The following is a 12,900-nucleotide window of genomic DNA, read 5'->3' as shown; positions in this document are numbered from 1 at the left end:
CGTACTACGAAACTAACAGTGCCCCCTCTTGGTTCTTTGACGTATTACGCTGTGACGATTAAACATCCAAACAACTAAGCATGTTCGCCTCAGTAGCGCAGCGGATTGCTCACCGAAGGGTCCTGGGTTTGATTCTTGGCCAGATCACGAATTTATTCTGCTCAGGGCTGGGTGTTATGTCGTTCTACTATTACTATTGTCATAACTGACATTCACACTGTTAAGATAGCTGTATGTACACGTCCCGATGACAACATTTTTTTAAAAAAGACCTACTAAACTGAACAGACGGTTTTAGATATAACTTTAAATTAAAATATATTTTCCCTGTTCCGATTCTGATGAAATAAAGTCTTTATGTTGCCCCAAGTTACACTCTGATTACCTGTGAAAAGAGTGGTGAAAGACAAGCAGAGAGACATGATAATTTTACTATTTTATTGTTAGTATAAACCTAATACTTCGGAAAATATCAATCTTTGAAAACGAGTGAATAATTTATAGTAGCTCCGTACGTTCATTGATTCAGTTATATTCAAAGCAGAATTACAGATCGAAAAACACGTGCCAGACAAGCAGTGATACGTGTATCTCGAGAGCAAGTCGTCCATATATGTTGTCTACTAATAGTCTGTAGTAGGAATTGAAATCCATGGAGAAGAAATAAAAACTTTGAGGTTCGTCGATGACATTGTAATTCTGTCAGAGACAGCGAAGGACTTGGAAGAGCTGCTGAACGGAATAGACAGTGTCTTGAAAGGAGGATATAAGATGAACATCAACAAAAGCAAAAAGAGGATAATGGAATGTAGTCAAATTAAATCGGGTGATGCTGCGGGAATTAGATTAGGAAATGAGATATTTAAAGTAGTAAATAAGTTTTGCTACTTGGAGAGCAAAATAACTGATGATGGTCGAAGTAGAGAGGATATAAAATGTAGACTGGCAATGGCAAGGAAAGCGTTTCTGAAGAAGAGAAATTTGTTAACATCGAGTATAGATTTAAGCGTCAGGAAGTCATTTCTGAAAGTATTTGTATGGAAGTGAAACGTGGACGATAAATAGTTTAGACAAGAAGAGAATAGAAGCTTTCGAAATATGGTGCTACAGAAGAGTGCTGAAGATTAGATGGGTAGATCACATAACTAATGAGGAGGTATTGAATAGAATTGGAGAGAAGAGAAATTTGAGGCCCAACTTGACTAAAAGAAGGGGTCGGTTGGTATGGCATATTCTGAGGCATCAAGGGATCACCAAATTAGTATTGGAGGGCAGCGTGGAGAGTAAAAATCGTAGAGGGAGACCAAGAGATAAATATACTAAATAGATTCAGAAGGATGTAGGTTGCAGTAGGTATTGGGAGATGAAGCAGCTTGCACAGGATAGAGTACCATGGAGAGCTGCATCAGACCAGTCTCTGGACTGAAGACCACAACAACAACAATGATGTTGAATCGATGCGACCGCAAAGAACTGGTGAAGTAAAGGAACAGTTTGCACAATCGTCGAACGACCGGGAAATTTAAATTGTATAAGAGAAAATATGTAACACTGGAAGTACACCAGCGTCTGGGCACCCTGAATGGTCGGACGGGGATATAAACGCCGCCCCAATCCCTCCTCCCCATCTCGTCGGATGCGATAGCACGATCTTCCCACTGTGCAACCTCACTCAGTTCACTCAGTTCGAGTCCAGAGCCTTGGCCACTATAGTATCACGCGACACACCTCGCTTGGTGAGAATGAGTTGACCTCGTACTTGATAGAAGCGTCCCAGTGTTCGGCTTGGGTGGTTTAGGGAGAGGCGCTACCTGTCCGTGTAATGGAAGAAAAACAGCCTGCGGTTTCCAAGGATCGGCTTCCGTTGCTCAAGGCTGCCAACTGACGGCACCTGCGTTACTTCATCCGGGTGAAAGCCGAGTAGCGACCAAACTGGAGCGCGTCGCGTCCATTACGTCTCGGCCCGCCGAAGTCCTGACGCATCCTTGCGGTGGCCTCCAGCCAAACACTGCCGCCACTGGAGCTGAGCTCGTGGGCCGTTCGTTAAAATCACGGGTGAAAGTGCAGCCCACACCTCGCGAGCGGGTAACGCCACGAATCTGCAGAGTACGCGGACCGCGACTTTTGAGGCCGCGTGGCTGGCCTTCATCGGAGCGGTATGAGGACCAATCGTTGGAAATACGAAATGTTAAATGGCCCTCACAAGTTCAACAATATCGTCTAACCGTCAAGATGCTGACCGTCTGAGGACGGGTACTGAAGTACTGTTTCGCTGTTGCTGTTTGAGTTTACATATTGTCATTTTGTCATTTGGAGGTAGTGTACGAAGCTGTGGACGCTAGAAAATGGAGTGCCGACATATTCCTCTGTTTGAGTTCAATAGAGAGGTGACAGCAGTAGAGGCAGCCAGAAGCATTTACGCTGTATATGGGGATAATGATATTGGACAGAGGACGGTAAGAAAATGCTTTTTTCGTTTTTAAGGAGGATCTACATCTACATAGATATTCCGCTAGCCACCAAGCGGTGTGTGGCGGAGGGCAAAATTCGGGCCAAAGTCACATTGGTTCTGGCTCTACACTATGGAAGTGTCAGCGATATGGAAACTTGAGATCTCAACCAGCTTCCAGTACTCTGTTCCCGACAGTTCGTAGTGCACTCTGGTGGTAGCTTCCGTCCAGATTTAAGGTGGTGTCATGCGTCTATCGGTCTGCGCCAGTCGAATTATCCTACGATTTTCTCGTGGTGTACTCAGACATTCTGGAAGAACCTGTGCCTGCTCTTCTCGCCTGTGGTCATTGCTTTTAGCCTCTCACATCCTTACCGTCAATGATTCGACGTTTCTCAGTGCCCGAAAATAGGGTACATGCACACGTGCTCTGGACGTTCTGTTTTGCAATTTCCACCTCAACAGTTCTAGTAACGTTAGACCCACCCTATAGCCAACATGTACTCACACTATTGTTCATCTGCACGAATGTCTTCTTCCGTACTGAAAATAAGCTCGCATATAGACGAGATTTTAATCAACATATCCTATAGCCACGGAAATACTGGGGTATGAGCAGTCTGGTAGCATCCCGACGAGCTGTGGATGGTTTAATGCCTTCCATTTCGATCAGTTTAACGTAGCCTTCCTCCATTGCTGCTTGGTCACTTCCTTTTCACAGAACATGGTTCAAATGGCTCTGAGCACTATGGGACTTAACATTTATGGTCATCAGTCTCCTAGAACTTAGAACTACTTAAACCTAACTAACCTAAGAACATCACACAACACCCAGTCATCACGAGGCAGAGAAAATCCCTGACCCCACCGGGAATCGAACCCGGTATCCCGGGCGTGGGAGGAGAGAAGGCTACCGCAAGTCCACGAGCTGCGGACCACAGAACATGGATAGTTGCTTTTAAAATACAGAAAACCGTTTTAGCGAAAGTTTCTAAGCGCATACGCTGAAAATTCTGATAACCCTCACAGGCTCAAACCACCAAGACAGGCTGTGAAGTGTGAGTTCTATACTTCCTTTTAATAGCACTACTAACGGCCTTGCCGCAGTGGTAAAACCGCTTCCCATCAGATCACCGAATTTAAGCTCTGTCGAGATTGAGTTAGGTGGGTGACCATCTGGTCTGCCGAACGCTATTGGCAACTGGAGTGCACAAAGGCCTTGTGAGGCAAACTGAAGAGTTGTTTCATTGAGAAGTAGCGGCTCCGGTCTCGTAAACTGACAAACGGCCGGGAGAGCGGTGTGCTGAACACATGCGCCTCCATATCCGCATTCGGTGACGCCTGTGGGCTGAGGATGACACGGCGGCCAGTCGGTACCGGTGGGCCTTTATGGCCTGTTCAGGCGTAGTTTAGTTTTTAATATCACGATTAGTAGTTTTGACACTCTTCAATTCTCAAGCAGCGCTCTACAATACATGGAAAACGAAATAATGAAATAAAATACAGTCTAAAATTTTTGCGTTAGAGATGTTAAGAAATAAAACTAATTAAAGCTGCCGTTAACCAAAGGCTGTCATGAATTATTGCAATGCTGCACAACGCATGCTCTAGTGAACACCTCCCTCTGGCTTTTGTGACTTAGCCAATCAGCTACACAGTCTAGTCACATTAACGTGACCACCGCCTATGATCGACGTCAACGTCCAGTAACCACTCACAGACAGCAGGTGGTAGCACTAGCAGTGGAAGGCATACAAAGCGTGTCGGGGGACGGCGAAAACAGTGCAGTCGTTAATGCAGAGACGGAAGGTTTTATCTGAAGTTCAAAAGGTCATGATCATTGGCTTTTGGGCCAAGGGTGGAAACATTTCTGGAACTGCTAAGTATGTAAACTATTAGCGTGCCGCCGTGGATAAAGCATACTGTACATAGCGAAATGACGTCAAGACAATCCTGGTGTGCAGGCCGTTGTGGGCGAGTGGTTCTAGGAGCTTCAGTCCGGAACCGTGCTACTGCTACCATCGCAGGTTCGAATCCTGCCTCGGGCATGGATGTGTGTGATGTCCTTAGGTTAGTTAGGTTTAAATAGTTCTAATTCTAGAGGACTGATGACCTCAGATGTTAAGTCTCATAGTGCTCAGAGCCATTTGAACCATTTGAACCAATCGTTTTGCACGACGGGTCAAATATGAGTTTCTCCTCAACGACCTTTCAGCAGACTTTGCTGAGTACGGGTCACCGCAGCAGTCACCTGGTTCGTGCTGACTGCTGCTCATTGGTGACGAGGGATGGAATTTACATGCCAGTACCGCAACTGGACGTCCACTGTGTGGCGAAAGATGGTCTTTCCAGATAAATCATGTTTTATACTCTATCGAACAGACGGCCGTTGGCGTGTAAGACATTGACCGTCTGTAAGCAAACACCCAGCAACAACCGTCGAGAGGGTCTAGGCCGGAGTAGGGAGTGTTACGGTCTAGAGAACGTTTACTGGCATTCCATGGATGAGCTCGTCATTCCAGAAGGCACAATGGCTTAGCAAAAGTATATATGTACCCTCGGGGACCATGTTCACCTCTAAATGCTCTTTGTTTTCCCTCGGCACAGTGGCATCTACAAACAGGACAACCCACACAGGTTGCAACGCACGTGCGTGGTTCGAAGAGCACCAGGATGACTCTACCACACTCCCTTGGCCACCAAACTCCACGGATTTAAACCCAGTGTAGAATATATGGGATAACTTGGACTGGGCTGTAGCACCACGGATACTCAACCGAGAAACAGCGCAGCTGGCCACGGCAATGCAGTTGGCATGGCTCTACATCCCTGTAGGAACCTTCTAGAACGTCACTTCCTCTTCCTGCACGCCTCGTGGTGGTCCGCGCTGCGAAAGGTGGTTATTTATGATTTCAACAGGTGGTCACAGAACACCGTATATGGGTCCCTACAGTAACGAGGACTCCACACCACGAAGATACTTACCATCACCAAGTTGTAGCCAGAGGTGAAAGAAGTGATGAGTGACAGGAAAAACTCCTTAAACCGACTGAAGACCAAAGCCCGGAACTTTGAAATATGTTTAAAAACGCGGATAAGAAGGTAGTTGCTTATTAAACAAATAGTGACTGTTAATGATTGACATTTTTTTCAAAGTTGATAGTTGCTCCGTCCGAACAGGCCTTGGAAGGCCCAACGGTACCGACCGGCCGCCGTGTCATCCTCAGACCACAGGCTTCACTGGATGCGGATATGGAGGGGCATGTGGTCGGCGCACCGCTCTCCCGGCCGTATGTCAGTTTACGAGACTGGAGCCGCTACTTCTCAATCAAGTAGCTCTTCAGTTTGCCTCACAAAGGCTGAGTGCACCCCGCTTGCCAACAGCGCTTGGGAGACCGGATGGTCACCCATCCAAGTGCTAGCCCAGCCCGACAGCGCTTAACTTCGGTGATCTGACGGGAACCGGTGTTACCACTGCGGCAAGGCCGTTGGAAAAGTTTATAGTTAAAGGTGCAATATAGGTGAATCTAGAGTAATACATTTAGTTAATAGTTGTAAGGCATCTGCATCGACATCGTAGCTTTTAGGATGGTAAGCTGGTTACTTTGATAGTATAAGGTACAAGAAAACTACAACTTCGGGCCACAGACACACTCCAGCAACGATGAGATAGTTTTATTCCCCTCGTTTACAGAACGATCATCACTAGCCCCCCACCCCACCCCCCTCGCCACCTTCTTCTCACTTCCCTCATCTTCGAAAGGAGGGAGATTTTGAATGAACAGGGAAACCATGATAAGAGACTATAGCACGAAATGGCGATCCTAAGCTACGAATTATCATGGCGGTAAGCAACCTGATGTAATAATATATATAAGAAAAGGACTCCTATCAAAGGGATGTGTGTTTTGCGGAATATTATATAATAAGTCAATATTGTGCAATATGTGGAGGTGGCCTCTGTTCTGGTGGGGGGATTTAGCGAACGACGATTCAAAATTGTACAGTTAGAATGACGCGTATGCCAGCCTGCTAAAACCGCTGTGCAGGGCGTCACTCTTAGCTGTGATCTGAAAAGAGGAAGGACGTGCCTAGGTACACCACGAAACTGCCTGAGTACAGTGGAAGATGAGTAAAAATTCAGTGAAGTGCAGTAGCACACACAGATGATTACTCGTATATAGGCCTAGATGTGTAGATAGTCTGCCACCGTTTATTTACCTGTTTCATTATTCCCAAAATGTTCTTGGCAGTGTGTGGTAGTAAACTTATTTAAATTAAATATCAATGAATATTCAAAGTGCCTCATGGTACGACTGTTAACTTGTAACATCATGCCATCGATTATAAATGCTGTCAGGAAAGTTGGTTCGCTGCCCTGACCTAGACCTGTTCAAATGTTCAAATGTGTGTGAAATCTTATGGGACTTAAGTGCTTAGGTCATCAGTCCCTAAGCTTACACACTACTTAAGCTAAATTATCCTAAGGTCAAACACACACACACACCCATGCCCGAGGGAGGACTCGAACCTCCACCGGGATCAGCCGCACAGTCCATGACTGCAGCGCCTGAGACCGCTCGGCTAATCCCGCGCGGCCCTAGACCTGAAGAACAGCCAAACTTACTTCTTTCTTTTCTACGTAGTTAAACCTAGTAGCGACCCTGTTTTGCAGTATTTAATATATTTTTGTCACATTCCAGAGTTACCAGTTGCCTTGCAATAAAGGTGCTGGTACTGTGAAAGTCAATTCATAATCAACACCCAGAATTCGCGTAACCCTACAATGTGACGGGGACAATTCGAAAGATGAGGGTAGTAATGGTTGCTCAATGGGATACGTGCGACGAAATTATGGTAAGGCAAACGAACATTGTGAAGGTACATTTATGAAACTCAAGAGAAATAAATGAACGACACTGGCGAAAGAATCGAGTATAATACCATTCAGAACAGGGAGGAAGATGTCTGTACATAGAAACCAATTGGTAAAAAGATGAAGAATAGTTTCAAGTGCACTGTAATGGAAACAAAATGCAGCAGAGTTGATATAATGCCATCTGCAAGTTAAATATGTGAGAAATCCGAAGCCGACGAAACTACAAAACATACGTGTATGTGATAGCCGATGGAATATATAAGCCACTGCACTGAAGTAGTAAGGAGATAATGGAAAAGGAAGATCACAATTTTATTGTATGTAACAGGATACTGATGTATTGGAGGAGAAATAGAAACTACATTATTGGTTGAGGAACTGTGTGCTTATTCAAACCGTAGGCGAGGCATACGGGCTTACTGTTTGAGTCTGGCGATGCCGATATCGGTTCATCAACTAACAGCGCTTAAGGAATAATACCGGAGGAACTCCTCTAACAGTGAAGAAAGTAGACAAAAAACGAACGGGTACAGTATGTCAAAATTCGTCCTCCGTGTAAATATTAACAGGTGTTGGGCGTATGTGGTCGTCTTGAGCGACTAGACGTAATTGTAGTTGTCACACGAATTGTCCTAAGTGTGTAAATGACATAATAATAACACTAATCGTACGTGCATACAGCGAGCTTAGGAATATTACATCTATTAAAAAGATTACTTCATATGGAGGAGTACAAAGTCACAATGGAATAAAATGGAAACGGGGCCAGAAAAGGGATCTGAAATCGAGTCGTTCACCGTAAGATGGCTTGGTAGAGGTTATTAAAAATGTAGGCCTATATAAATCTTCATTTTGATGAAAGCAAATCACTTGGTATATGTAATTTAGTTTCTTTTGAAGTTAGTATACTCTCATCAGTATGTAGTAGTTGCGAGACACTGTCCCCTTCATTAGAATTCTGGAAGTCTGATTGTAATTTACTAGTGTGGTTCGCCTTGTTTTTCTAGACGTCGTGAGCTGGGTTTTCGTAATCTTCGCTCTGTTTCATCATTCAGGCTGAACGTGTGAACAAACAGACCCATTACAGTGACCAGACTGATGGCTAAACTAGGACAGCGATTTCGGAATGGACCACAAAATTACCAAAACCAGTAGATGTAAAATAGGATTTGTGGAAAAGGCAACGTGTGGCAACATTTTGGTTATCGTAATCAGACAATCACTTTCACCATGTTGTGTATCAATAGTAAGTCACCTACCGTCCAGTTTATTTTTTTTTTATTTATTTTTTTTTTATCTGATTGGTATCCAAAGGCGACGATGTAGAGATAATAGGTCCGCCTCGACGCTAAACAATTATATATGTTGAAACTTCCTGACAGATTAAAATTTCGGAAATTCTTTGTTTCTCTAAACCACTTGAGGCGAATACAGAAATTGTTACTTAGTTTCACGAACGATTTTCCTCCAGTTCGCTATCCAGCCTGATCTGTAGATATTTATCTCTACTAGTAGTATTATTATTGTGTTCAGATACAAGTTGCAACGCAAGAGTGGTCATAGCCCTGTAGTGTAGAGCCCTAAAACCAGAAAAAAAGCCACACACACGTCGACACTCAGGCTGCAATGTAATCCGCTGTAGTCCGATAACAGGGAGACTTGGAAGAGAGAAACAGAAATAATTTGTCAATTAGCTTAAAGCCGCCTTCAGTGTCGTATTACGAGGACATACATACACTGTATCTCCCGAAAAATAGATTAATTGTACAAGAGTAGCATGGACTAATACCGTGTATTACATTACCTAGGAATATATAATTACCAAAAAATGGTTGTATTGGGCAGACGAAAAAGTGTGTACGTGGAGGAGTCAAAAGTCCTTTAACAATACCGGAGAAGTCGCTACATTCTGGCACGTTACGTAACAACGATCCTAGTCAGGATCATCGCTTTTCTGGACACATACGTGTGCGTTTGCGAAAGGCTTCTACCAAAGAAAGAGACCCCAAGAAATTAATATTCCATACATCTGAAAGCAGATCCAGGACCCAAACTTAGTGAGCAACTTGGTAGTGAACTTATTGTCAAGTTGCCCATTTTATTTCGAGCACCCTAAACACTGAATGCTAATTAAACCATCATTAAAAATCAAGGGAGAACGAGGACTATGATAGATTCCCGACCTACTGAAGAACAGAATTTCGGAATATCATGTCGGTTAACAAATAACACGACTCATCGACTATTCCCAAGGAATTTTAAAGCGATTCCAGACTTGTTAGATCACTGGTACTCAATATAATGTCAAGCAAAGGTATCTTGAAGCCGAAGGTTGGTTTCACAACCACATTTTCACCAAAATACTGTACAGCAGTACGAGGAGCTCTGAATGTTGACGTAAAATAATCCTGTCTTAACACTCTTTGTCGTCTCTTACAGCGTTTAAGCTGCACTGTCAACATAGCTCATCCTGAACAGATGTGGGGGTCTCATATTCTGACAAAGAGTTTTCTGTAGAATCGCAGTCCTGGGTTGTTTCACAGGGAATTCTGAATGATCCCAAACTCGTTAGATAACTGGCCCCCAACACCATAGTAATCAAAACTGTCCTCATCCAAAGGTTGATCTGAACAGTTGGATTACGCCGTCGCTGAAAGTTACTGTAAAAAGTAAGAATCGTAAAATACTTGGATGTAACAGTCCTGAGTGATCTGAAGTGCAATTACAACTTAAAACTCCCTGTACGGAGCGTGTATCCCGTGCTGAAATTGAAATTAATCTTAAGGAAATGATATTCACCTACCGAAGAAGCAGCTTATAAAACACATTTAATACCGAATATTACCATCAGCTTGGGACAGTTGCCAAGTTGGACTAATAGAAGAGATAGAGAAGGTTCAAAAGAGAACAGCAGTGTTGTACATCAAGGAGATGTTTACTGCTGAGATTGCGACAGTGTGCGTTCCAAGAAGACACTGACATCATGCTAGTTCCCACATACGTCTGACAGAATGACCACATCGTAGAATTTAGAATTGCTGCCGAAGTTTGTCCACAGTCGTAGATCCCAGGAACCATTCTCGAATGGCACTGTAAAGGGGGCAAATGATAATGGAGCCAGAAGTACACTGCGCCAAACACTGTAAGGTGGCTTGCAGACTTTACATGTAAATGCAGATGCAGATTTCAATAACAATGCTTTACCTGTACCAAAATCCATTCAAACAATAAGATTAGCTCTATACGTTGACTTAAAATGCTCTGTTATAGAGCCGTTGCCTTCTCCTATGGCATCATTAATCTCCACTACCAGTCTACCTCACCCCGAAAGTCTCGCATTTGCCGTTGGCGGATTTCGTATTCTGACAGTGTCCTATAGTAACACAGTCCTGGGTTGTGCTCAATGGCATTCTTCATTTCGTAATCCGGCTTCTTCATTTATCAGCACCGAGCAAAGAGCTGCGAAGTAATGGCTTGTAGGGAGGCGGCAGTCGGAAGGTGACCTCTGCGGGCGGGAGAATCCACGAAGGCCTCCCCGGTGGCTCGGCGCTGACCCTTGACCTACCAGTGGTGTTGCGTCACAGCAGACGAGCTGGCGCCTTCCAGCAGGTTCTTCCTCACCGCGATCTGCCCTCGCGCCGCTGCCGCGCGTGCGCTGAGCTCTTAGTTCGGACTCCCATGATCTTACTTTTACCTGGTTCCCTACGAGAGAAATTTGTAATAACTGTTATGACTTAAAACGAACTAGGCACTTGGCCCTGTCAGATTACCAGTTAGATTTTGCACCGAGTATGGACCACAATTAGTCCCTTTCCTATATAACAATGGGTGATTCAAGAAGAAAGACCAGATTACAGTTGTTTGTTATAGACAAGTTATAAAAGATAGAAACACATTGCGCACGTCGTTGGATTGACTAACGTTCAAAGTTTTGACACAGCTGTGCACTGTTTGTTTGATGCAACATGGCGACTACACCACAAGAGAAATCATTCTTCGTGTTGAAATTTGCGCAAAGTACGCTACTGGCCATTAGAATTGCTACACCACGAAGATAACGTGCTACAGACGCGAAATTTAACCGACAGGAAGAAGATGCTGTGATATGCAAATGATTAGCTTTTCAGAGCATTCACACAAGGTTGGCGCCGATGGCGACAACGACAACGTGCTGACATGAGCAAAGTTTCCAACCGATTTCTCATACACAAACAGAAGTTGACCGACGTTACCTGGTGAAACGTTGTTGTGATGCCTCGTGTAAGGAGGAGAAATGCGTACCATCACGTTTCCGACTTTGATAAAGGTCGGATTGTAGCCTATCGCGATTGCGGTTTATCGTATCGCGACATTGCTGCTCGCGTTGGTCGAGATCCAATGACTGTTAGCAGCATATGGAATCGGTGGGTTCAGCAGGGTAATACGGAACGGCACGCTGGATACCAACGGCCTCGTATCACTAGCAGTCGAGATGACAGGCATCTTATCCGCATGGCTGTAACGGATCGTGCAGCCACGAAGGGGACGGGACGTTTGCAAGACAACAACCATCTGCACGAACAGTTCGACGACGTTTGCAGCAGCATGGACTATCAGATAGGAGACCGTGGCTGCGGTTACCCTTGACGCTGCATCACAGACAGGAGAGCCTGCGATGGTGTAGTCAACGACGAACCTCGGTGCACGAATGGCAAAACGTCATGTTTTCGGATGAATCCAGGTTCTGTTTACAGCATCATGATGGTCGCATCCGTGTTTGGCGACATCGCGGTGAACGCACATTGGAAGCGTGTATTCGTCATCGCCATACTGGCGTATCACCCGGCGTGATGGTATGGGGTGCCATTGGTTACACGTCTCGGTCACCTCTTGTTCGCATTGACGGCACTTTGAACAGTGGACGTTACATTTCAGATGTGTTACGACCCGTGGCACTACCCTTCATTTGATCCCAGCGAAACACTACATTTCAGCAGGATAACGCACGACCGCATGTTGCAGGTCCTGTACGGGCCTTTCTGGACACAGAAAATGTTCGACTGCTGCCCTGGCCAGCACATCCTCCAAATATCTCACCAATTGAAAATGTCTGGTCAATGGTGGCCGAGCAACTGTCTCGTCACAATACGCCAGCCACTATTCTTGATGGACTGTGGCATCGTGTTGAAGCTGTATGGGCAGCTGTACCTGTACACACCATCCAAGCTCTGTTTGGCTCAATGCCCTGTCGTATCAAGGCCGTTATTACGGTCAGAGGTGGTTGTTCTGGATACTAATATCTCAGGATCTATGCACCCAAATTGCGTGAAAATGTAATCACATGTCAGTTCTAGTATAATATATTTGTCCAATGAATACCCGTTAATAATCTGCATATCTTCCTGGTGTAGCAATTTTAATGGCCCGTAGTGTAACAATGGGTGATTCAAGAAGAAAGGACAGATTACAGTTGTTTGTTACAGACAAATTATAAGAGATAGGAACACATTGCGCACGTCGTTGGGTTGACTAACGTTCAAAGTTTTGACACAGCTGTGCACTGTTTGTTTAATGCAACATGGCGACTACACCG

The 12,900-nt window shown here is 44.7% G+C and overlaps 1 protein-coding gene and 1 pseudogene across 1 annotated transcript in view; both read right to left on the bottom strand.

Annotated features, from left to right (window-relative positions):
- Positions 1-12,900, bottom strand: part of LOC124712262 — a 55,818-nt gene that overhangs the window by 36,485 nt on the left and 6,433 nt on the right. The window contains exon 2 of the mRNA XM_047242557.1: positions 10,894-11,030. Coding sequence (XP_047098513.1) covers positions 10,894-11,030 — 137 coding nt within the window. The remainder of the gene's footprint in view (positions 1-10,893; positions 11,031-12,900) is intronic.
- Positions 5,825-5,942, bottom strand: LOC124712609 (annotated as a pseudogene).

This window comes from Schistocerca piceifrons, chromosome 8 (genome assembly GCF_021461385.2).
Source record: "Schistocerca piceifrons isolate TAMUIC-IGC-003096 chromosome 8, iqSchPice1.1, whole genome shotgun sequence".
Lineage (NCBI taxonomy): Eukaryota > Metazoa > Arthropoda > Insecta > Orthoptera > Acrididae > Schistocerca > Schistocerca piceifrons.
Note: the sequence above shows the minus strand (reverse complement) of the source record. Positions and strands in the feature narration are given on the sequence as shown.